This window comes from Staurois parvus, unplaced genomic scaffold (genome assembly GCF_062004578.1).
Source record: "Staurois parvus isolate SC_StPar_1 unplaced genomic scaffold, SC_StPar_1.0 ptg000576l, whole genome shotgun sequence".
In the NCBI taxonomy this organism is placed as follows: Eukaryota; Metazoa; Chordata; class Amphibia; order Anura; family Ranidae; genus Staurois; species Staurois parvus.
Window position 1 is genome coordinate 3,631,710 of NW_028318372.1, and position 23,871 is coordinate 3,655,580.

A 23,871-nucleotide genomic window follows, 5' to 3' on the forward strand; every position below is an offset into this window, starting at 1 on the left:
ACAATAAATTAAATCATGTTATGGTCACTGCTACCCAGATGTTCTTTTACATGGACATTCACAATAAACTCTGCATGGTTTGAGATTACCAGGTCCAGAAGAGCATCATTCCTAGTTGGGGCCTCTATGAACTGTACCATAAAATTGTCCTGTAGTAGGTTTAAAAATTTTTGCCCTTTAACTGTTCCTGCAGTACCATTACTCCAGTCAATTTCTGGGTAGTTAAAATCGCCCATTATTATCACTGTCCCAGCCCTTGCAGCCCTTTTGATCCGTGCAAGGAGCTGAGTCTCCACCTCCTCATTAACACTGGGAGGCCTTAAACTCCATTGATTACCTTCGTAGTACGCCCCCCCATGTGCTGTTCCACCCATAATGCTTCTGCCTCATCGCACTCTCCATCAACTACGTCCTATTTCACACTCACTCTGAGATCACTTCTCACATAGAGACATACACCACCACCTTGTCTCTCCGAAAGAGAACATAGCCAAATATTAATGGCCCAGTCATGTGAAGAATGAAGCCAAGATTCAGCAACACCAATTAAATCCTAGTTCTGTTCATGTACTAAAGCTTCCAACTCACCTGTTTTGCTTGGCAGACTTCTGCCATTGGTGAACAAGCACTTTAATTAATTGACACATTGTGCACACGTATTTTGCATTTTTTTTATTTTCATACAAATGGTACCAATTCCAATAGTTGTTTGTAACATGGGAACCTTCTTATCTGCCATAGCCCTCCCCCCATCTTTCCCCATTCCACCCACCAAAAAGTACTGACCCCTGTCTGATCTGTCTACCCTGTTATAATCTAATTCTCCCTCCCCCCTCTATGTCCATCATTTTGGAATGTCCAATGCATATATAGTTGTGATGGCCAGATGTTCCCAAACTTTTGGCCATATAGCGTACATGTAGTGTACACGGCTTTGCACCTGAAATATACAACCTTGCAGACGAGAGCTCCGAATTATATGTTTATTAGCGATAATACAATTGTATGCGAGTACCCATGCCCTGCCCATCAGATGCTCTCCTTAGATATGTGACAGTCCATACTTTTATAGGGTTTTATATGGCTTGTTGCCCACCTTTATGCTTATCAGTTACACTCCAGAATATTTGCCTTTTACACTTCGGGATATCTTATCGAGACATTTTATCAAACATTCATCATTACTCTGCAGTTTTTGACAACTTACATAACTTTACATAAAATATCTTTTATAAGCCTTTGGTAGTAGCAGAAGCCATTTTAACTCCAGAAGCCATTTTGACTGCTAATGGAGCAGAATACATTCACTTAATGATATATGATAGCAATAATAGCCATGTCTTATATAATGAACCTTAATATATATATGTATTAATTAGTTTAAACACTCTTATTTAATTATAATATATTACTATGACGTAGGATATAGTAAGGATCACTTTTATCCCTATACACAGGCGTTGGATAAAACCTTGTCTTTTCTGTGCTATTGGGGTGTGTTCTATAAAAAAAAAAAGATATGAGCTGGATCGCTTCTCTATCATACATTCAGCAGTCTAGTGGTTTGAAACCTATCCCAGAATGGTGACAACTGGGAACACAGTATGGAACCTCAGCAATGGTTTGACCACTTCTTCCACTGGAGTTGAGCCCTCCAACACTGCCAGATTGTAAGGCCTCATGTACACTGCAGCTGCTAAACTGACGTTTAGGAGCAGTTGGGCGGTTTTTTCTGAAGCGCCTGAACTCTCATCTATGTTATCCTATGTGTCCATGTACACATAGTCATTTAGAGGAGTTTACAGGTAGCTGAATTTACTAGCATTTCTCTGAAAGCACAAAAACTGAGTTCAGGAAGAGTATACCGGCATTTTTAAACGTCAAATGCTCATAAACGCACCAAATAAATTAAAATTCTGGCCAATTAAATAAACTTCCATACACCAAATGCGGCTAAACTCCCTTACAGGAAAGTATAAATATGACAACAACCTGGTTAGTGTTTTCAAGTAAATACTGAAATCCAATTAGACAAATGAAAAACCGATGGTCAAAATGCACAAAGTCTGGGTTTCGAAAGACTGAAAAAGGACAGTTTGACCATTTTGCAGCAATACACCTCAAACCACTGTCTACAATAGCAGTCCTATTCTAGCAGTGTACTCAAAGGGTACAGTGAGGGTAACCTGTAAGTGCACTATTCCACCATCATACAAGCACAAACCATGTCAAAAAAAGCAATACTTGAGGACCCAGTTAGATGTTACTGGCACACAAGTTGGCAATCTGCATCCTTTCATTGCACAATGGAATGCATTACTGGCAGAAACATGATGTGTGGTTGGCTGTGTGGCCCATAACAGTCCTACTATTCTATGCTGTGGCTACATTAGCTATGTACTGTAGAAATCTGTCCTAATGACCAATCATAAACTAGCAGTCAATTTCAACGTAGGAATTCTGTACCAAGACCCGGGGCGGACTGACAACTCATGGGGCCCCCAGGCAATAGGGGATCATGGGGCCCCTGTGTCCTTGCTTAAACTCAAAAAAGCCTATGAAAAAGGTACCAGGGGCATCTCATGGGGCCCCCTACTGACTCCGGGCCCTTGGGCAGTGCCCGAATATCCAAATGGTCAGTCCGCCCCTGACCAAGACAGCCCAACAGTATCAAGGTTTATAGGCAGTTTATATATTGACTTGTTGCTTGCTCTTCAGGTCTTTGGTTATACATCTAGCACCAAGCTTCTCTTCTCCCTGGAGTCCTGGCTGAATGGAGAAGCAGGGAGCACCCTTCACTATTTGAGACTGAGGAAATCCCAGCCAGAGAATGGTTTATAATGTGCAGGAAATCTTGGGAAGAGGATTTCAAAAGATTCCCTTTTGACATCAGAGTACAATACCAAAAGAGGACCAAAATCTGAGAGAATGTTAAACAGAAGTGGTGTCCGTATGTTGTTCATTAGTTGGAACTGGTCTGGGTTCAGAGGAAAAGCAAGAGAACAGTTGTCTTCCTATGTTATTGTAAGCAAATCGAAAGTACATCAGGTGACCCATGGCTACGAAAGACACTGAAATTAGAACAAGTAGGCCAAAAGCCTCTGGGTTGGGTCCTAGGATCACCATAATGAAATGGAGCAGGTCCAGCAGGTTATTCATGGAGTTCTGGATGCCACTTATGATGCCTCTTTCAGATTCCATCACATTTTCCTGAAGTAGTTGTGTGACTGTGAGGTCAAATGACCAAAGTCCTGAAAAGAAAAGCATATATTGTAAAATAATCTTCTGTGAATAGACCCATTCATACACATTCCTGCCTCTGAAGAAGTGCAAAGCATATTGCTTCTACCACAGTCATAAAATACATCTGCCATCATGGCTGGGTTAATATGAATCTGTTTTGTGCACGTATGAGAGAAACAATTGAGTACTGTCTGTGATTTATTTAATTATTTATTTCAGGTACTTATATAGCGCTGTCAATATACGCAGCGCTTTACACATATATATTGAACATTCACATCAGTCCCTAACCCTCAAGGGGTGTACAATCTAAGTTCCCTAACTCAGATTCATACATACACATATTAGGGCCAAATTAGACAGGATCCAATTAACCTACCAGCATGTCTTTGGAGGAAACCGGAGCACCCGGAGGAAACCCACACAAGCACAGGGAGAACATGCAAACTCCATGCAGGAGGCGCCATGATCAGAAATCGAACCCATGACCCATTTACTGCAAGGCAGACGTGCTAACCACTAAGCCACTGTGCTGCCCCAATACTTTTTTTATTTGCACTAACATATAATTTTGAGGACGCTTTCGGGGAGTGCACCTATGAGAAAACCAGTGCTAGCCACTGTGCTTTTATTTACTTAAAATACCTTCCCAACATAATGTATAGAGTGCAGTAACCCATATCTTTAATTTAGAAAAAGGAAGGGAGGAAAAGAGGGAAGGAGGGAGGAAGAGAAAATATCAAAGAAACAATGAAAGGGAAAGATGAAGGCAGACAAGGAAGGAACGGAAGGAGAAGAGTAAGAAAAGAGAAAGGAAAAGAAAAGGATTTTTACTTGCACATACCAATTCTGCATGTAATGATCCCAGCAAAGAGAAGACTGACAGAGGTCAATGGGATGGAAACATCATGAGGTTGGGTGGTAGTTGAGTTGAAGTCATTCAGTATACTCTGTATAGTGCTTGTCAAGTTCACTTGATGCACAGCAGCTGAAGACACTGTGGAAACTGGTTGTCCTCCAAATAAATGAGTTCCAAGATTTTCAAATGGAGAAACATTAAGATCAAATGGACTTCCAGGCATAAAGACTGACACCATGCAAAGAACAAGGCAGAAGAGCTGAGCTATTCCGGATATGAAGCCAGTACGAACCAGGCCACACATCCGCCTCAACCAGGTGAAGGCCACAGTTCCTATGATGCCAAAAACAGCAGATGCTCCCATAAGAAGGCTGAGAACGAAAGCGCTCAGCCCTTGTGTGTAGGCATAACCGGTGGTAATGCCATCAAATCCGAGGACAGTCATGTAGAGGAAAGCGAGTCCCATTCCGGCCCAGAACACTGGTTGCTTGTAGTAGGCCACCCAGCCATCTTTTAATGTGCGGAATGGTTTTGTCAATCTTTCAAAGCAGCCGGGTACTTTAGTCATTTCAATTGATGACTCTCTTTCTGCCCCAAGGAGGCCAGCTTCTACAGGGTTCTCATGGTGGTTTGAGGTCGCATCTAAAACGTCGGGAAGAAAATCATAGAACACAAAATATAAATTCAAACTATTTCATATTCAAAAGAGGAAAATAGGAAACAGGGTATATGCTAAAGATGGATGCCAGTTGGAAGTTTTTGCCTTTACTACAACGATATGGCCTGCACCTTTGTCATGAAATGGTGCAGCCCCACAACACAATCTCCTTAGGAATTCACCTCTGACTAAAAGTATGTCACCAAAGATGACACTATTGCTGGGAATGCCTGCAATCTGGGCAGATTTAAAATAGTAAGCAAGTTATAATTCTGGGGATCCTGTACTGTTGCCATGCTTCAAAGTACAGACATTTAAACAATCTGGCGGTTATAGAAAACTATAGCTGACTGTAGATTGAAAACAGAAAGCTTAGAACACTGTGCCAGGCTTATATTGCTGTGCGTGACTCGAACGTTGACATACTCTTTCTTTTTTTGTGTGGTCCCTGGGCTAGGAATTGTGGGCAAGCATGCCCAACAATGACATACCACAATAAATGAAAGTGAAGCTCTCTTCTAACATTTAGTATTTCTTCTATGAACACAATCACAATACGGTTCATAGTAATGGAAACTTGACTTGTCCTGTAGGAAACTATACACCCACAACATGAATGTAAACAACATGGTTCAGGCCATGTTTGAGCAATCAAAATGGATCTCCACCCTTATGTTTTTTCTTTAGATGGGGCAGGAAAGAATAGACTCCCCCATCAATTCCTTAGAGAATGTATGACCCCAGGAAAGTAATCTTCCCAATCTGTCATGCAGTGGCAAACAGGGCATTCTCCAACTATTCCATACATTGTGTGATGAGAAGGGGGGGTGATTAGGACATAAAACAAGTTTGGAATGACACACCAATCAAAACACAGCAAAGCTATAGGATGTTCTGTATTTTCAACAGTATTTTCTAGGCATCAAACTAAAAGAGACATTACCAATGCCATTGACATTCAGCTGCTGTAGTTCTTGTTCCCTCTTCTTTTCCGACTTAAGAGCCAAAGCTGGTGTCTCCTTGTAGACTTTCCATAGCACCAGGTACTCTCCGCACATAGACGCAAAGTTCCACGCAGCAATGAAGGCACAGCCAATCACAGAAGAGCCAAAGGTTACAATCTGTCCAACAGCCATGGGAGCCAGGATGTTGGTCAGCTGGTCAATCCTCCTCATGGTAGCATTCATATCTGATGTGAATAAAGCTACATATTTTCAGCTGCAACTAAAACCACAAAGCCTGAAGATGGCTTACTCCTAGTTTAACCACTTGCCTACCGGGCACTTTTACCCCCTTCCTGCCAAGGCCTACTTTCAGCTTTCAGCGCTGTCGCACTTTGAATGACAATTGCGTGGTCATGTAACACTGCACCCATCTAAAATGTTTTGTTTTGTTTTTTTTTCACAAATAGAGCTTTCTTTTGGTGGTATTTAATCACCACTGAGTTTTTTACTTTTTGCACTATTAACGAAAAAACAGCAAAAATTTTCCAAATAGACAGCACTGATGGCCACTGATGGGCACTGATGAGGTGGCACTGGTGGGCATTGATGAGGAGGCACTGATGATGCTGCACTGATGGGCACTGGTAGGCAGCAATGATGAGCACTAATAGGTAGTACTGATAGGCTCTGACTGGCAGCAATGGCGGGCGGCACTGACTGGTGGCACAGATGAGTACAAATTAGCAGCACTGCCAGGCAGCACTGTTGGGCACTGATGGGCTGCACTGTTGGGCACTGATGGGCAGCACTGTTGGGCACTGATGAGCAGCACTGTTGGGCACTAATGGGCAGCACTGTTGGGCAGTAATGGGCAGCACTGTTGGGCACTTATAATCAGTGCCCTGATTATCAGTGAAGATGTCTCCTTTGACAGTTGCCAGTTATCAGCAGTACTTTCCTCACACTGACAGCATGAGGAAAGTACTACCAGTAACTGGCAAGTGTATTTACATTGCGGTCAGCTGTGATTGGACACAGCTGATCACATGCTAAAAGGCTGTTGTGGTTGGCCTTTTACCATGTCATGTAATCAGTTGTGTCCAAAGGACACAGCAATTACAGACAGCGCCGGGTGCACACCACTGGGGGCGCATTCTGGGAGGATATCATGGGATGCCCTCTGAGAACTGGAAGACCTCGATATAGCCAGATGACAGCAGGAAGTGCCTAAAGGGCAGATTCTTGTATAGGATGCGGACAGAGTAATGTTCCTCCCACAATCATAAGGACACACCAATATTAGGGCGAGTTTGCAGGACATTGTTCAACCTACTTATATGTTTTTGAATTGTAGAAGGAAATCAGAGAATTTGAAGAATCTCCTTCAAACTTCATCTAGATAGCGATCTGAATCGACCCCAGTCATGCAAGCCACCTTTGCACTTGCTTATTTATTTATTTATTATTACAGGTACTTATACAGCACCGACAATTTACGCAGCGCTTAACATATATATTGTACAGTCACATCAGTCCCTGCCCTTAAGGGGTGTACAATCTAAGGTCCCTAACTCACATTCATACATACACATACTAGGGACAATTTAGACAGGATCCAATTAATCTACCAGCATGTCTTTTGGAGTATGGAAGAAAACCAGAGTACCCGGAGGAAACCCACGCAGACACAGGGAGAACATGCAAACTCCAGACTTGTGATAGTTTTTGAAAATTCCATTATAGCACAATTCCAGGCAAAAAGCTAAACACACGGTTAAAATAAAACTATGCTAGTTCTATTAGGCCAGGCTTGTGATATAGATTCAGATATCCTGCAAGGAGAGAACCCTGACCTCCGCAGCAGTTAATCAGAAGCACAGGGTCAGGGACCTACCCAAGAGGAGCTGATTGGACAGAAAAAGCAGCTGCACAGAGGACATCCCTGTGCTCTCCTGATCTGGAAACAAGTTCATGTTGTAGAACAATGGGGCCTAGACTGTCTCATGTTGCTGATGCTCTCTTTTCTAACTTAGGTCAATGGAAAATGAAAAGATTTTACCTGCTAGTTGGTTTTTGTCCCCTCCGGCAATCACAACAACCCAGTCCCTCTGAATGGTGATAGACATAGCTGTACTTGCCAGATTGGCAACATCTGCTATTAAGATGACGAGGATGTAGCATAAAATCTAGAAAAAGAAGAAATATGACAAAAAGTATCTAGATATCCTTAACTTTTCCTTCTGCCTTGGTTTTAATGGCTTCCTTTTAAGAACTTTTTACAGTGAAAACACAGGAAAATGCAGTCTGGTGTGACGAGCCCTTAGAATGGTCACCGAAAATTACAGACAGGGAAAGATCTGACCAGCCACCTAAAAAGTCATCGCAATCTTTGGCTGATACTAGAATAAGGTCCACCTGCAGTGAAAGTATTGGAGTATTGGGTGGAGAAAAGGAACAACTGGCTATTCACTGCAGAGATATTCTAATATAATGCTCTAATAGTTTAAAGCCGAGTTCCAGCCGTTTTTGTGTTTATTAAAAGTCAGCAAACACTGTAGCTGATGACTTTTAATAAACACAATACTACCCCAATATGCTCAAACCATACTAGAATACAAAAATCAATAAAAATCAATAAAAAATGTGAAAAACATAGTCTCCAAAAAAACAAAAACAAAATTATACACTCGTGTCCAAAACTAAAGTCATTCCCAATTCTGATTCCAATAAGGAAAAATCCCAAATCCTTGTTAACGAGCCCTCCAAATGGCTCCAACGGACAATGAGAACCTCAAAAAAAGAAAAACGTATATAGTGCGTTACCCTTATAAACAAATGATCAAAAATGAACTATAAACAATATGCACTGTGCAACTTCAAATCAAGTGTGACCACATAAGTGAGAAGTGAACACTGTGTAACAACTGTGATGGTGACAGTAGCAATGTATACTTCCAGGTGTAAGGAATAAATATCCTTACCAAATGGCCATAAAACCACGCCTTAATACCACAGGGGGGACCGCCTTCCCAGCCTGAGTATTACTCTTTATGATGTCATCACAGCCTCATAGATGCTTCTCCTAGATGTCATCATGGCTTTAGCAGGAGTACTCCATAGTACTCATAGTACCCATGCTCCACAGATGTAAATGATATATGGAAAGGATATAGTGTAATTCCATATATAATGTTCATATATATATATACTGTATTATTGCTCTTACATTAGATAAATATGAAAACTGCCATATTCCCACGACTCCAAACCTCTGCAGTGTCTGAGCAGCTTCCAGGAGTGTTTTGCAAGAAATTCCACTATTCAAGATGGCCACTCCTAGGTCCAAGTCGCGCAACCTGATTGGTGCAGCAGTCTTCTGGGACCTGTGAAGGTTCTCAGGAGACTGCAGGAGGAAGGAGAGGGCCAAACTTCTGGCTCACTTCACCGTGGCGAACTGAGCCGGAAGTGGGAGTGGGTACCTGTCAAAACCAGGTATCTGCTCGCCCTTAAAAGGTGCCAAAATATTGAAGTGGAGGGAGGGGAGGAGGCAAACAAGCGGAGCTTCCACTTTTAAGTGGAACTCCGCTTTAAAGTGGAACTTTTGGCAGATTGATGGTATCAGTCTCCCGCAGTCCCTGTACATAGTTAATTAGTTAGTCTGGCTGAAAAAAGACAAAAGTCCAACCATTAAAAAAAAAAAAAGTTATAATTCTACACGCACAGTCAGGGGCGGACTGACAACTCATGGGGCCTCCGGGCAATAGGGGATCATGGGGCCCCTGTGTCCTTGCCCAAACTCAAAAAAGCCTATGAAAAAGGTACCAGGGGCATCTCATGGGGCCCTCTACTGACCCCGGGCCCTCGGGCAGTGCCCGAGTTTCCAAATGGTCAGTCCGCCCCTGCCCACAGTTGATCCTATACACAGGATGATAGTTATATTGCCTTCACCCGTAGGCCAGCTGTCTTGTGCCTACTTTCTTCCATATTCCAGTCAAATAGCTAGCAAATTGAGGATATTGGATGAATGATCATTCGTTTAGTTTTTTTTTTGCATGCTAGTCTCATTTCGAAAGTGAAGAGGTTACTAAAGTTATGAAAATTCTTGTATGACTGAAAGAAAACTCGGAAGTGATGTCATGTATTTATATTGTATTTTCGGATGAAAACTGTTCTGATTATCCGAAAATCATACGATCTGCTATCGTACAAGTAAACCTTTACTGCTTTGTCCCTTCAAATAATTTCGGATGAACGCTGTGTGCTAACATTCAGATTATCATACGATCGCTTTGAAAGCGGTATTTTTCGTACGATTTTCTGATCGTGTGTACTAGGCTTTAGTGTCAAACTGGTGAAATCAGACATCATAACCAAACAATGCATGCCAAGGCCAGGAATGATGATCAATAAACAAAATGACTGACCAATAACCATCCTTGATACATGGATAACAGTTCATCTTTGTACAGGAACACCACCATCAAAATAATTCCACAGATGATTACAGAGATGTTCTGCACAGCCAGTGAAGTCCGGGCTACTGTGAAAGATTGAAAGGAAAACAAATAATTAAAACTATATACAACAATGGGGGAGATTTACTAAAACTGGAGCGCTCGGAATCGGGTGCATGGGAGCCAATCAGCTTCCTAACTTCAGCTTGTTCAATTAAATTATTACTAAGCCCCGGACTCTGCATTCACTATATCTGGTCTTTCATAGTACACAGAACACAGAAATGCAATTATTTTACATCTAAATACCTTTTCTCATCAGCAGTTAGAGCAATCTTGTGACTTCTATCAGTGTCCAGCAGAGCACTGGTTACATTTTTCAGGAGGAGTTTTCAATTCTCCCCTGATTGTCCTATGAGGCTGCATAACCTCTGACCCTCTGTCTGGACAGCGGTGATTGGCCCTGTGCTGATCACATGCATTCTCCCACAAAAAAAAACTCTCTAGCAATACACACCAAACTGCACCTTGCCCCCAAGGCTCTGTTCTATCAGCAGATGGATTGGGGACAGTAGAAGAAGGGGAGGCTCAGAGAAGACAGGAACAGACAGATTTTATTACACAATGCAGAAGATTAACCCCTTAGGTTCCACAGTGAGTATAACAATCATGCTTTACTGCATATACAGACTGATTTTACTGTTGTGGGTTTAGTAACAATTTATGCTTTGAAGTAAAATCAGTGTCCAGCAGAGCACTGGTTACATTTTTCAGGAGGAGTTTTCAATTCTCCCCTGATTGTCCTATGAGGCTGCATAACCTCTGGCCTTCTGTCTGGACAGCACTGATTGGCCCTGTGCTGATCACATGCATTCTCCCACAGAAAAAAACTCTCTAGCGATGCACACCAAACTGCACCTTGCCCCCAAGGCTCTGTTCTATCAGCAGATGGATTGGGGACAGTAGAAGAAGGTGAGAATCAGAGAAGACAGGAACAGACAGATTTTCTTACACAGTGAGGAGGATTAACCCCTTAGGTCCCACAGTGAGCATAACAAGCATGCTTTACCACATATACAGACTGATTTTACTGTTGTGGGTTTAGTAACACTTTAAGTCTGATGGGCAGTAAACTGGCCCTTTGTTTAGAAGGCTTGGAGATTCCCCCCCACCCCTCCCAGGTTTTGATGTTCTCACTGCCATGCTGAAGATAAAGCAGGATAGGTGACTGCATTTTAAGTGAATGTAAAGCCAAATTTGTTTAGGTTTTGGATATGGCAAAACCTGGAAGCTGATTGGTTTCTATGAAGAGCTGCACCAGATTTTGCACCTTGCAGTTTTAGTAAATAACCCCCAATATTTAGATGTAAGACATCTTCCAAAATCACACTTCATCCTTTATAAAAAATTGACCAGTGTCTTCTTACTTGTCATTCATATTCATCATCTCTGAGCCAGACATAGCATACTAGGCAGTAAACTTGTCATTACCATGTTGATGTTCCCACTCTGGGCAACTGATACCCTAAGCACAGCCCAACAAAGGTGCCCCCCCCTGCATTGCGTAACAAACAAGACATTTAAATTCAATAGGAGCTGAAAGTCAAATGAAAGTTTGAATGTTTTTTAGGGAGATGAAGGCAGACAAGTCCCATAAAAGTCTACAGGGCTGTAAATGGGCCTGTGCATCCAGAAGAGAATGGACTCACGGTACAGGCTGTAAATAATCAACAGAAGCCAGGGAAGTCAGGTCTCCATGTGTATAGATCTGTGGAGGGGGAAGGTCTTGGTTTTCTCAGGGCAAAGGGGCAAAAAGGATACATGTTTTCATTATAAGTGTACTGATCTTTGAAGGGCATGCTAGTTAAAACTCTGGAATGCCTTCCTTTGGTGCCCTATGTATGTACTTAATTTTCTTAATTGTTAATCCAGTCCTGCTGCCTGTACTGACCTCCCTTTATGGTCATTCTGGTTGCTTGGCAGTCATGCCTACCCTCTAGCCTTGATAGTTTCAGACACTGTCCTGGAATGAACATGTAGACAAGGATGTCTGTCTTTTTCCTTACATCCCTGATTTGCCTGACTGCTAGGAGACTAGCAAATTAAGAAGATGGTCAAAAATTTCATGATGGCAGTGGACCTTCCTCATTGCCGGTGAATGTGAATCCTAAAGAGCGCCACTGTGTAAAATCTAAGGAACCACCTGGTACTCATCAGCGCACCCACAAGGGGTGATGAGCGGTGCTTAGGAACTGTTCCCAGGTTGCGTTCCTTGGATACAACTGCACTGGCAAAAGCAGCTGGGTATTATTACTTCCCAGGAAAAATCTACTAGATCATGTGAACGTTGAACGTTCATAAGCAGCTATAGACTTAAACCACAAAATGGGGAACGTTTGTGGAACACTCAAGATTGAAGCCCGTGAATTCCAGTTGAGGCTACAGCAGAATTTGAATCAGGATCCATCAGGATCAGGACCATATTTATTTCAGGACAGCTCAAATTTATATTTTATTAACAGATGACAGGGTCTCTTTAACATGGTTTAATTTCTTGTCTGCAAAGGGGATCATTCTTCCTCTGTAGTGTTGTTATGGTATATGAAGACACTGGTCTAATTTTTTCTACCTCTCAGTCTGGGGTTTTTGTCCACCCACGCTCCAATGATGGCCCCAAGCAGGAGAACAGAGCCGGCCACCACGAGCCCATAGATGGCAGTCAGAAGTAAGCTGTTTCCATACAGCTCGATTAGGAAGAGAGACACAGCAAAATGCCACATACGATCCCCCTGTATAGAAAAGAACAATGGATAAAACCTCAGAATATCCAGTAGTAGATTGATACCACTTACAGCGAATGATTTGTGTATTTAAAGAACAACTATACTTTTAACCTAAAATCCTCCAATCCCACACTTCTGAATTATTGCATATAGCCCTCATAGATTTGCAAAAGGGTATCCCAGGATACAGCTGCACCATCTTGAATGGCCACATGAAAGTCTATGAGGTCTCAGGCACTGCCGGCTCTGAAGAGAACACTGCACAAGGGAATGGCTCTGCTACAGAGGTAACTAAGAAGCTGTGGTGGGAGGTATTAGTGAGGATTAGTTCAGGAGAGGTGGCAGTGGTGCTGGGGGATGAGGGCTAAATTATTTCAAATCTTCAGTTGTCCTTTAAGGAACAGTTTAATATATTTTCACTGAGCATGTATTCAGTTATCAGTCCAGTGCACACATAACATCCAACTCCAAGCTTGGGATTCTCCCCTTCCCTCCTGTTCACCTAATCCCAACTCTATTTTAGAGGGGGGCAAAAAGGGCAGCTGCCCCGGGTAGGTGCAGCACATGCATGTTTCTATCTAATGGCACTCATGCTGCTCTAGTCCTAGCCCCACCCATTCCCACAATATGCATTGTGTTGCTTTTGATATATATATATTTACACATATATATATATATATATATATATATACAGTTGTGTTCAAAATAATAGCAGTGTGTTGAAAAAAGTGAATAAAGCTCAAAATCCTTCTAATAGCTTTTCATTCCATACACACAAATGCATTGGGGACACTACACATTCTATTCCAAATCAAAACATGAAGAAAAATATATCAAATTTGTGTTGTTCCTCTAAAAAAATTGAAGAAAAGTGAATATTAGACTGTTCAAAAAAATAGCAGTGTTTGTATTCTTCTTTACAAACTCAAACATTCACTATATAAACTGAAAAATGTTTGAAGATTTTGCTTTCCTTTGAATCACTTAATGAATATTTAGTTGTATAAGCACTGTTTCTGAGAACTGCTGTACATCTGTGTTGCATGGAGTCACCCAACTTCTGGCACCTGTGAACAGGTATTCCAGCCCAGGATGATTGGACTACATTCCACAGTTCTTCTCTATTTCTTGGTTTTACCTCAAAAACTGCATTTTTGATGTCACCCCACAAGTTTTCTATTGGATTAAGATCCGGGGATTGGGCTGGCCACTCCATAACGTCAATCTTGTTGGTCTGGAACCAAGATGTTGCACGTTTACTGGTGTGTTTGGGGTCGTTGTCTTGTTGGAACACCCATTTCAAGGACATTTCCTCTTCAGCATAAGGCAGCATGACCTCTTCAAGTATTCTGATGTATTCAAACTGATCCATGATCCCTGGTATGCGATAAATAGGCCCAACACCGTAGTATGAGAAACATCCCCATATCATGATGCTTGCACCACCATGCTTCACTGTCTTCACAGTGTACTGTGGCTTGAATTCAGTGTTTGGGGGTCGTCTGACAAACTGTCTCCGGCCACTAGACCCAAAAAGAACAATCTTACTTTCATCAGTCCACAAAATGTTGCGCCATTTCTCTTTAGGCCAGTCACTGTGCTCTTTGGCAAATTGTAACCTCTTCAGCACGTCTTTTTTTCAACAGTGGGACTTTGCGGGGGCTTCTTGCAGATAGCTTGGCTTCACATAGGCGTCTTCTAATTGTAACAGTACTCACAGGGAACTTTAGACCTTCTTTGATCTTCCTGGAGCTGATTGTTGGCTGAGTCCGCGCCATTTTGGCTATTCTTCTATCCATTCGAATGGTAGTTTTTCACTTTCTTCCACGTCTTTCAGGTTTTGGTTGCCATTTTAAAGCATTTGCGATCATTTTAGCTGAGCAGTCTATCATTTTCTGCACTTCTTTATATGTTTTCCCATCTCCAATCAACTTTTTAATCAAGGTACGTTGTTCTTCTGAACAATGTCTGGAACGACCCGTTTTCCTCAGAATTTCAGAGAGAAATGCACTGTAACCAGCATGTACAACATTTGCTGCCTTCCTTCCTTAAATAAGGGCAATAATTGCCACCTGTTTTTCAAAGAATGAATGACCTCACTAATAGAACTCCACACTGCTATTATTTTGAACATGCCCCTTTCAATTAGTGATTCAATTACACAGAATCAGCAGCATGCATGTCATGACTGTTGGGTCTGTTGGATTTCTATTACTCTACTACACCTGCTAGTAAATTATTTGCCATGTAGAAATATAATTTCTACCAAAAACAGTGATTGATCAGGTTAGTGATGTCTGACTGCTATTATTTTGAACACAACTGTATATATGTATAGGGCCGCGACAAGGAGGGCAAGAGGGGCGTGGAGAAGCAAGGGGGCAAATAGTAGATGCAGCGTGGTACACCCATTCTACAGCATGCATTAACAGTGGGGGAGGGTGGCACAATTCTGGATCCTGTCCCTGGATGACCCTGTATCAGTAATATATATATATATATATATATATATATATATATATATATATATAAAATAAATAAATATTGGCATTTACAGACCTAGGGAGACTGACAGTTGTTTTGTGTTTCTCCCATTGCGAATGATTGCACCAACTGTTGTCACCTTCTCCCAAAGCTGCTTGGCAATGGTTTGGTAGCCCAGTCCAGCCTTGTGTAGGTCTTTATTCTTGTCCCTGACATCCTTGGACAGCTCTTTGGTCTTTGCCATGGTGGAGAGTTTGGAATCTGATTGTTTGATTGCTCCTGTGGACAGGTGTCTTTTATACAGCTAACAAAATGAGATTAGCAGCACTCACTTTAAGAGACTGCTTCTAATCTCAGCTTGTTACCTGTATGAAAGACACCTGGTAGCCAGAAATCCTGCTGAATGATAGGGGATCAAATACTTATTTCCCTCATGAACATGCAAATCAGTCCATAATTTATTAGACATGCATTTCTTTTGTATTTTTTGTTGCTATTTTGTCTCTCAGTGTTACAATACACCTACCATTCGATTTTTAGACTTATCATTTCTTTGTGAGTGGGCAAACATTCAAAACTATATGGCCAAAAGTATATGGACAGCCTTCCAATTATTGAGTTCAAGTGTGTTAATGCTACAGCATACAAAGACATTTTAGACAGTTGTGCACTTCCAACCTTGTAACAGTTCTGGAAGAATCTTTTCTGTTCCAGCATGGCTGTGCCCCTTTGTACAAAGCATAAAGTCATGAATTTGATGTAAAGGAATTCAAGTTGCCTTCACAGAGCCCTAACCTCAACCTTACTGAACACCTATGGGTGAACTGAAATGCTGAGTCAGGTCTTCACATTCAACATCAGTGCCTGACCTCAAAATGTTCTTCTGGCTGAGTGGGCACAAATTCCCACAGACACTCAAAAATCTTTTCAGAAGAGTGAAGGCTGTTAAGGGTGGAAGATGTCAATTAATGACCATGGTTTTGGAATAGGATGTCCAACAAGCTCATATAGGTGGGATAGTCAGGTGTCCACAAACTTTTGTCCATAAAGTGTGCATTAGACTTGAATGAGGAACATTTGAGAGGGACAGGGGTATTTGGTTTCAAAAACAGGACTGTCCTTTCAAATGAGGGACGACTAGAAGCATTTTTCACATTGTAGGTCCAGAATCGCTAACCCTGGTTAGGCTCATAGGACATAGACAATTTATAGCTCTTCAGACAAAAGTGAGAATGAAAAATCTGTTTTCAAATACTCTTACCCAGGTAGACAGAGAGTGACCAAAGTAAATGAGAAACTTTGGGGACGTTAGGTAGTCGACACAGGATCCTGCAACAAAAAGCATGTTAGCACCTGTGAAGAATAGGTACAAAACTTCAGGGATCTCATATATATATAAATATTGCACATACAATGTCATGTGCACTTAGTAACATAATAACAGAGGTCCTGGGTTATTCAGTCCTATGAAGAAGAGCAAAGTGTAGAATCTTACACAGCCAATCAGAATTCAACAGCTCGGAAGATTCAAGACAATGAAGGGATAACTTCTGTACATTACTTATTTTGCATTATGTAATATGCTTAAGAAAACCTTTCTGCAAATGCTGCTCACGAGTGTCTGTGGATACTACTATTGTATAACATCCCATACAAAATAAACCTGCAGTTACTTCATCAGACATTAAATAAAATAAATGTAGCACTTCCCCAGTAGGAGCTGCTAAGTTTAACATCTTTTTCCCCAAAACAATGCAGTGGCAGCCAGGCACACAGCAATAATCCATTCACTGAACACTGAACAGCTCACTGAACAATCTAGGGCACATGTGTCAAACACAAGGCACGCAGGACGATTCCGGCCCGCCAAGCCATTTCATGTGGCCCTCGTACCCTCATCTCCACCCCACCTTGCCTCAGCAGTCAGCAACATAGAGGACAGAACTCCTCCGCTGGATCGTGCGCTTCCCTATCCAGCCAAAGAAAGGCTCATCTCTGCCAATCTCCTTGTCTCAGCAGCTGGCAGCAGAGAGGAGGACAGCATTCCTTCTACAGATCCTGTGCCTCTCTCTCTGGCAACTGATTCCAGCACTCCTCAGGATCTCCAGACTCTGCACTTTCTGTTTCCCAGCTCTGACCCCACCTTCTTCCCGGCAGAAGCATAAGGTAAGGAGGGTGCACTGTGATGTAAGGGAGGGCTGGAGACCCTTGACATCTAGTCTTATAGATACAACCGGCCCTTTAAGGGCAACCATGATGCTGATGTGGCCCTCAATTAACTTGAGTATGACACCCCTGGTCTAGCGGATGCTTGTTTGCTTGTAGAACAGGGTTTTGGGTGGTATGGGATACTTGAAAGCACTTAAGCACAATAGAAAGAGGACACTTCTCTTTAGTACAGTGTTTCTCAACTCCAGTCCTCATGGACCCCCAACAGGTCATGTTTTCAGGATTTCCCTCAGATGAAACAGCTGTGGTAATTACTAAGGCAGTGAAACTGATCAAATCACCTGTGCAAAATAATGGAAATCCTGAAAACATGACCTGTTGGGGGTCCATGAGGACTGGAGTTGAGAAACACTGCTTTAGTAGAATAGCGCAGTCTATCTCTCACAGCTGGGCACTGTAATGTAAATGCAGGAAGAAGCAGTCTGCAGTTTCGTGGCTGAGGACTACAAGGTATTTTGCTGCACAAATAAATGTAGACTGATGCAGTCTCAGGATGAGCCACAACTGGCACCCAGTCACTAAATATTGAGCTTGAGTCAGTACTCACAATATCCCAGGCAGCTGCATGCCACCCAACTTCAACCAGACACTAATGAGTTCCCCAGACCAGATCCTTAGTCCCAGAAGAAATTAGGACTAGGTCCCCCCAGCTCTACTACAGCTGAAACCTCGATGAACATTAGCAGACTCCAGCAGGATTGCCTGCAAAGGGACAGTAGCCCAAGAAGCTGGGGACTCCACCAGCAGGGCGAGACCAGGGCTACTTCAGGCCTCAGACTATTTATGTCCCTCTCCAGCCATCTACTGGGTGCTCCTCCCCAGGGATTGGCTGCAGCATAATATTCAGGCTTCCCATCTGAATCTTCCAGCCCTCTATGTTCTAGAAGCTTCTAGAAGGCAAGAAGAAGCAATGAAACTTGCAGTCTGTGAGTTCTAGAACTGCCTAAAGAAATCAACAGCTGCTCCCCGTCCAGCATGTCTTTACAACTTACCCAAAATAGGAACAGAACTCCTTCCTACCCCACAAATATGCAAAAAAAAAACCCTTTTGTCTATACTTTTAAAGTGCAACTGCAGGAAACTAGTAAAAACAGTGAGATGCTAATACAAGCCAGGAAATCATGCAGCCGCATTAATCAAATCTAAGTATTAATAAATAATGCAGAGCTTTACTCACGTTTCTTCATAAATGAGCATCATTTTTTTTCTGAAACTGTTTTTTTTTTAATCTTATGGGTTCTTTACTTCAAGCATTGCCATGCAGCCTCCTGGGATACTCATGTTGCAAATCCCAGGAAGCAAGTGTGCATACACTCTGGTGTTGGCTGAAAGAACCTGGAAGAGACAGCCGATTCCTAATGACGTTGATGAAAAAGATAGCAGGGCAGGAACCAGCATTCATTGATGGAGTGGCAGATTACAGCGAGACAACGTTGGATTCACTGGGCTTGTGTGTGTAGAGCTCTCTAGGTAGCTAGGTTTATTTTTTTTTGTTAGTTAGTGGCTGGGTAGCAGCTTGGGATGAGTAAGCCTGGAAGTGAGTCTGGAGTGCAGGACAGGCTGGGAGGCTCTACAGGTCAGGGCTTCCGGAGACTTCACACCCTTCCAGAAACTTAGAGAATTTTCTGGAAGAGAAGCAGAGGAGGGGAGGAGGGCCAGATCTGCATGTTTAAGGGCACTTGAAAAATTCCCAGGCAGGAAACTGGGCATGGTGACCAAGGACAACCCTTAAATATGGTAGAGCCTGAGCAAAAGGGGAGTTGGGTGGAATTGGAGTTGGAAGCTGGAGTGTGGAGTCTGGTTGGGTTCCCCAGGGAGGAGAGCCTACCTATAGACAGAATGCTGGAAAGGAGGATCTCCACTGCCCATTGTCCTTTAGGGAGGACATCCTGAGCAAGAGGGAAGGAGCCAGCCCAGCAAAAGGACTGAAACCAGCTACCAACCCACCACACTGACAGGTCAGTATGAGTACTCCTACACCCCCTAGGTCAGATAAAGGCAGAGGGCAGTCAGGTGCAAGACCCAACTAGTTTTCATCCAGGACTACTTCATTGCTAGATCTTGGAATCCTTTGCCCATGGATACCCTCAGTGCAACTGGGTGAGCAGGAAGGACTCATCTGGGGTCTGAGGAGGTACACCAAGGGGACTTTAAAGACACTGCTATTTTTGCAAATCTACATTTTTTCTTGTGCCATGTACAGATTGCTAAGAAGTATGTCCTCAAGTTTACAATTCGTTGGGCATCCCACATACCCCTAGACCCCATCCAAGTTGTTAACCCCTCAATAAAAACAACAAAAAAAAGCTCAAGGACTGCTTTACTGACTCTGTGTATGAAGATGTGGAAAATGTGTGTTTCCTGGCTGTGTAGAGCTTAGGAGGACCCAATCAAACTCAGAGGCTCCTGCGGGTGTAGCGCTACATGTGTACGGTAAAATAGCATATCACAGCAAAAAAAGTAAGAGGTTTAACCACTTGCCGACCGCAGATAGCCGAATGACGGCTTCACCGCGGCTGTCCAGTTCTGGGAGGGTGTCATATGACGTCCTCCCAGAACGCGCCCTCCCGCAGACCCCCCGGGGGTGCGCACCTGGCGATCTCTGTGATCGCTGTGTCCTATGGACACAGCTGATCACGTGATGTGGTAAAAGACCAATCACAGTGACCTTCTACCACGTGATCAGCCATGTCCAATGACACAGCAGATCACCATTAAATGCATTTGCTGGTTATCGGCTGCACTTTCCTCACACTGTCACAGCGTGAGGAAATTACTGCCGATAACCAGCAATTGTCAGAGGATGGATTGGCACCAATCATCAGGGCACTGATCATCAGTGCCCTGATGATCAGTGCCCAGCAGTACCACCCAGCAGTGCCGCCCACAAGTGCCCAGCAGTGCCACCCACCTGTGCCCAGCAGTGTCACCCACCTGTGCCCAGCAGTGCCACCCATCAGTGCTGCCAGTCAGTGCCCAGCAGTTCCACCATTCAGTGCCATCAGTCAGTGCCACCCATTGGTGCTGCCCATCAGTGCCGCCTATCAGTGCCCATCATTGTTGCATATCAGTGCCAGCTCATCAGTGCTGTCTATCAGTGCCCATCAGTGCCGCATATCAGTGCCCATCAGTGCCGCCTATCAGTGTCCATCAGTGCTGCCTATCAGTGCAGCCTCAATGCACATCAGTGAAGGAGAAAAATTACCTGTTTGCAAAATCTTATAATAGAAACAAAGAAAAACTTTTTTTTTCAAATTTTTTGCTCTCTTTTTGTTTATAGCGCAAAAAATAAAACACCCAGGGGCGAGTAAATACCACCAAAAGAAAGCTCTATTTGTGTGAAAAAAATGATAACAATTTTATATGGGTACAGTGTTGCGCAATTGTCATTCAAAGTGCGTCATGACGAATGACTGCGCAATTGTCATTCAAAGTGCGTCATGACGAATGACTGCGCAATTGTCATTCAAAGTGCGACAGCGCTGAAAGCTGAAAATTGGCCTGAGCATGAAGGGGGTAAAAGTGTCCGGTAGGCAAGTGGTTAAACGCCTTGCAGGTTGGAGAGCTATAAGTCTGACTCAGCAGAAGGCATGTCAGACTGCTGCAGAAAACCACATGGAGAGAAAGTCCCCTTTTCTGTAGCATGCTGCTTTCAGGCCGTGGCTGCTTTAGAAAGAAAATGAGCTGTAAGACTTTGAATGCTTTTCATTTTGCACTGGGAAACTATGTAGCTGATTTAAATTGAAGGTTCAATTGGGCTTTAAAAAAAATCTACCTGTGTGTAGGGCCCAAAGTGTCAGCAGAACATCCCAATACAAACTGTGCATGTTATTATTATTATTATATTGGATTTATATAGCTCTCTCCAATATGCTACCCTTGACATAAAACTCCCAAAATGTATAATAATATCACAAAACATCCAAAATGTAGCAAATAGTGTCCAAAATAAAGTCAATTATTATTATTTTTGGATATTTTGTGATATTACATTTATTATTTTTCACATTTTGGGAGTTTTATGTCAAGGGTAGCATATTGGAGAGATTTATATAGATACACTTTCAGGGGTGAAGGTGAGACTTTATGCTATAGGGTGTGGATTTATACAGCGCCAACAGTGTGCGCATCACTTTACAAAATGAAGATCAAATAGAAGTTTTTGTGTTGCTTGTATTCCTGCAAGTTAGAAAGAATCCAATCCAAAGTAACAATGTACTCACCAGAACAGCCCACACATTTCTGGTTCGCTGCTTCTGCCATGACTTTTTCTGTTTGATGGCGGTTTTAATAAATTTGTCGCTAACGCTGCGTCATACAGCGTCATATAGTTCTCTGCATGGTAAAAAATTTAGTGGAAAAATAGAAGTGCTTGCATCCCTTGAATTCTTTGCAGACTTCACTGGCATAGTAGGTGAACATGGGAGCAGAACACGGCTGGTGGGAGGATGGTGTAGCGTGAACACCTGTCCTGCTGTCCTGTCCCTGTCCTCTGCACACGCCTGTTCCTCCTGTTTCATAATATTCCTGGTCCTTGCTGCTCTGCTGATGACTGTCCTGCACACGCTTCCACCAAGCACTGCTCAAATGATGATGGCTACAGAGCCAATCACAATCCAGAGATTTACATGTGAACGCCCAGCTGAGTCTGCCTGTACACAACTTATGGATGCAATACATTAGACATGTGACAGCCACAGGCAAAGGAAGGTTTATAAATTACCAAGTGACCTTATTATACAGAAATACTACAGGGCTTCCAACCGTTCTATCCAAAATGTCTGACTTGACATACATTGTAACCATACCTCCCAACTGTCCCTGATTTCGAGGGACTGTCCCTGATTTCGAGGGATTATCCCTAATTTTGAGGGACTGTCCCTGATTTGGAACAAAGTCCCTCTGCCCCTCTTTCCTCCTCATTTGTCCCTCATTTTGGTCTGAACTATAACGTTGTATATAAAATGTACTATTTATTTTTCAAAACGTGTTTTAGAGAGCTAAACCTTTCATTCAACTTCTAAATTGCTGCATTTGTAAATTCCAAACGCCAATCATTTTGTTTGTACAATTCTCTTTTAAGGGGGGGGTGTGACAGGGGGTGTGTCCTATGCCTACATACTTTTGCTACTAGGTGTCCCTCATTCCCATCTCAGACAGTTGGGAGGTATGCTGTAACTGCTTTTGTTTTCTAGACAATGATTAACCCCTTGGCGCCGGCACCTCCCGGCCCTTTAAGGGTTTCAGAAGCCGGGAGGCGGGGGCTGGGTTTAGGGTCATGTGACCGCCGTGACACGCCGTCACGGTGGTCACATGATTGGGAAAGGTCCCAATCGAAAGAGTAGATCGGGACCTTTCCATGAGTACCGGACATCTGTGCTGTTTTCTAGACAATGATTAACCCCTTGGCGCCGGCACCTCCCGGCCCTTTAAGGGTTTCAGAAGGCGGGAGGAGGGGGCGGGGTTCAGGGTCATGTGACCGCCATGACACGCCATCACGGCGGTCACGTGATTGGGAAAGGTCCCAATCGAAAGAGTAGATCGGGACCTTTCCATGAGTACCGGACATCTGTGCTGGGAGCGCGCAGGGCACGCACTCTCAGCACATATGTTTCTTCTTAATTGCGCGCAAATGTGCGGCCCCTCAGCGTCAAGGCCCAGACACCGGGAGGCCGCACATGCGTGTGGCCGGTGCCAAGAGATTAAGCCTAGGTTCACACATATGCAGGTGCAAGATCATACCTAAAATGGAATCGTTCCCACTCCCGAAGCACATGGGTTGCCAAACCGCATGGTGCAAAAGCCTCCACATTTTAACCACTTGCCCTCCAGACGATTTACCCCCCTTCCTGACCAGGCCATTTTTTGCGTTACTTTAACTGACAATTGCGCGGTCATGCAACACTGCACCCTAATGAAATGTATGTCTTTTTTTTCCCACAAACAGAGCTTTCTTTTGGTGGTATTTGATCTCTTGTAATTTTTTCGCTTTAAACAAATAATTTTGAGAAAAAAACAATATTTTTGACATTTTTCTATTAAACATGCCCAGTAAAAAAAATTAAAAATCTAATTTCATCATAAATTTAGGCCAAAATGTATTCTGTGACATTTCTTTGCTAAAAAAAAATCCCAATACGTGTAAATTAATTTGTTTATGTGAAGGTTATAGCGTCTACAAATGGCGGTATACTTTATATACTGGAATTTTTATATA

At 42.9% G+C, this 23,871-nt stretch overlaps 1 protein-coding gene across 2 annotated transcripts; it reads right to left on the reverse strand.

Moving 5' to 3' along the window:
• Positions 1 to 657: 657 nt before the first annotated feature.
• Positions 658 to 22,190, reverse strand: LOC149450285 (ferroportin-like). Of its 2 annotated transcripts, XM_089692136.1 has the most exons (8): positions 21,878 to 22,190; positions 16,687 to 16,754; positions 12,788 to 12,947; positions 10,129 to 10,244; positions 7,764 to 7,890; positions 5,704 to 5,949; positions 4,088 to 4,744; positions 658 to 3,251 (listed from the first exon to the last, which is right to left on the reverse strand). In XM_089692136.1, exons 1-8 carry the CDS (start codon positions 21,915 to 21,917, stop codon positions 2,932 to 2,934), a joined length of 1,734 nt encoding a protein of 577 aa, XP_089548262.1. In that variant the 5' UTR covers positions 21,918 to 22,190; the 3' UTR covers positions 658 to 2,931. The 2 variants fall into 2 exon arrangements, with proteins under 2 accessions (XP_089548262.1, XP_089548264.1); XM_089692138.1 differs by lacking the exon at positions 5,704 to 5,949.
• Between the last annotated feature and the right edge of the window lie 1,681 nt (positions 22,191 to 23,871).

Coding starts and splice junctions, on each gene's coding strand:
- LOC149450285 (XM_089692136.1), bottom strand. CDS start 21,917: ATGGCAGAAGCAGCGAACCAGAAATGTGTGGGCTGTTCTG. Junction 7,891..10,128: donor TGTATCAAGGATGGTTATTG/GTCAGTCATTTT, acceptor TTCTTTTTCTAG/ATTTTATGCTACATCCTCGT. Junction 3,252..4,087: donor GATCATTACATGCAGAATTG/GTATGTGCAAGT, acceptor TTTTCTTTTCAG/GACTTTGGTCATTTGACCTC.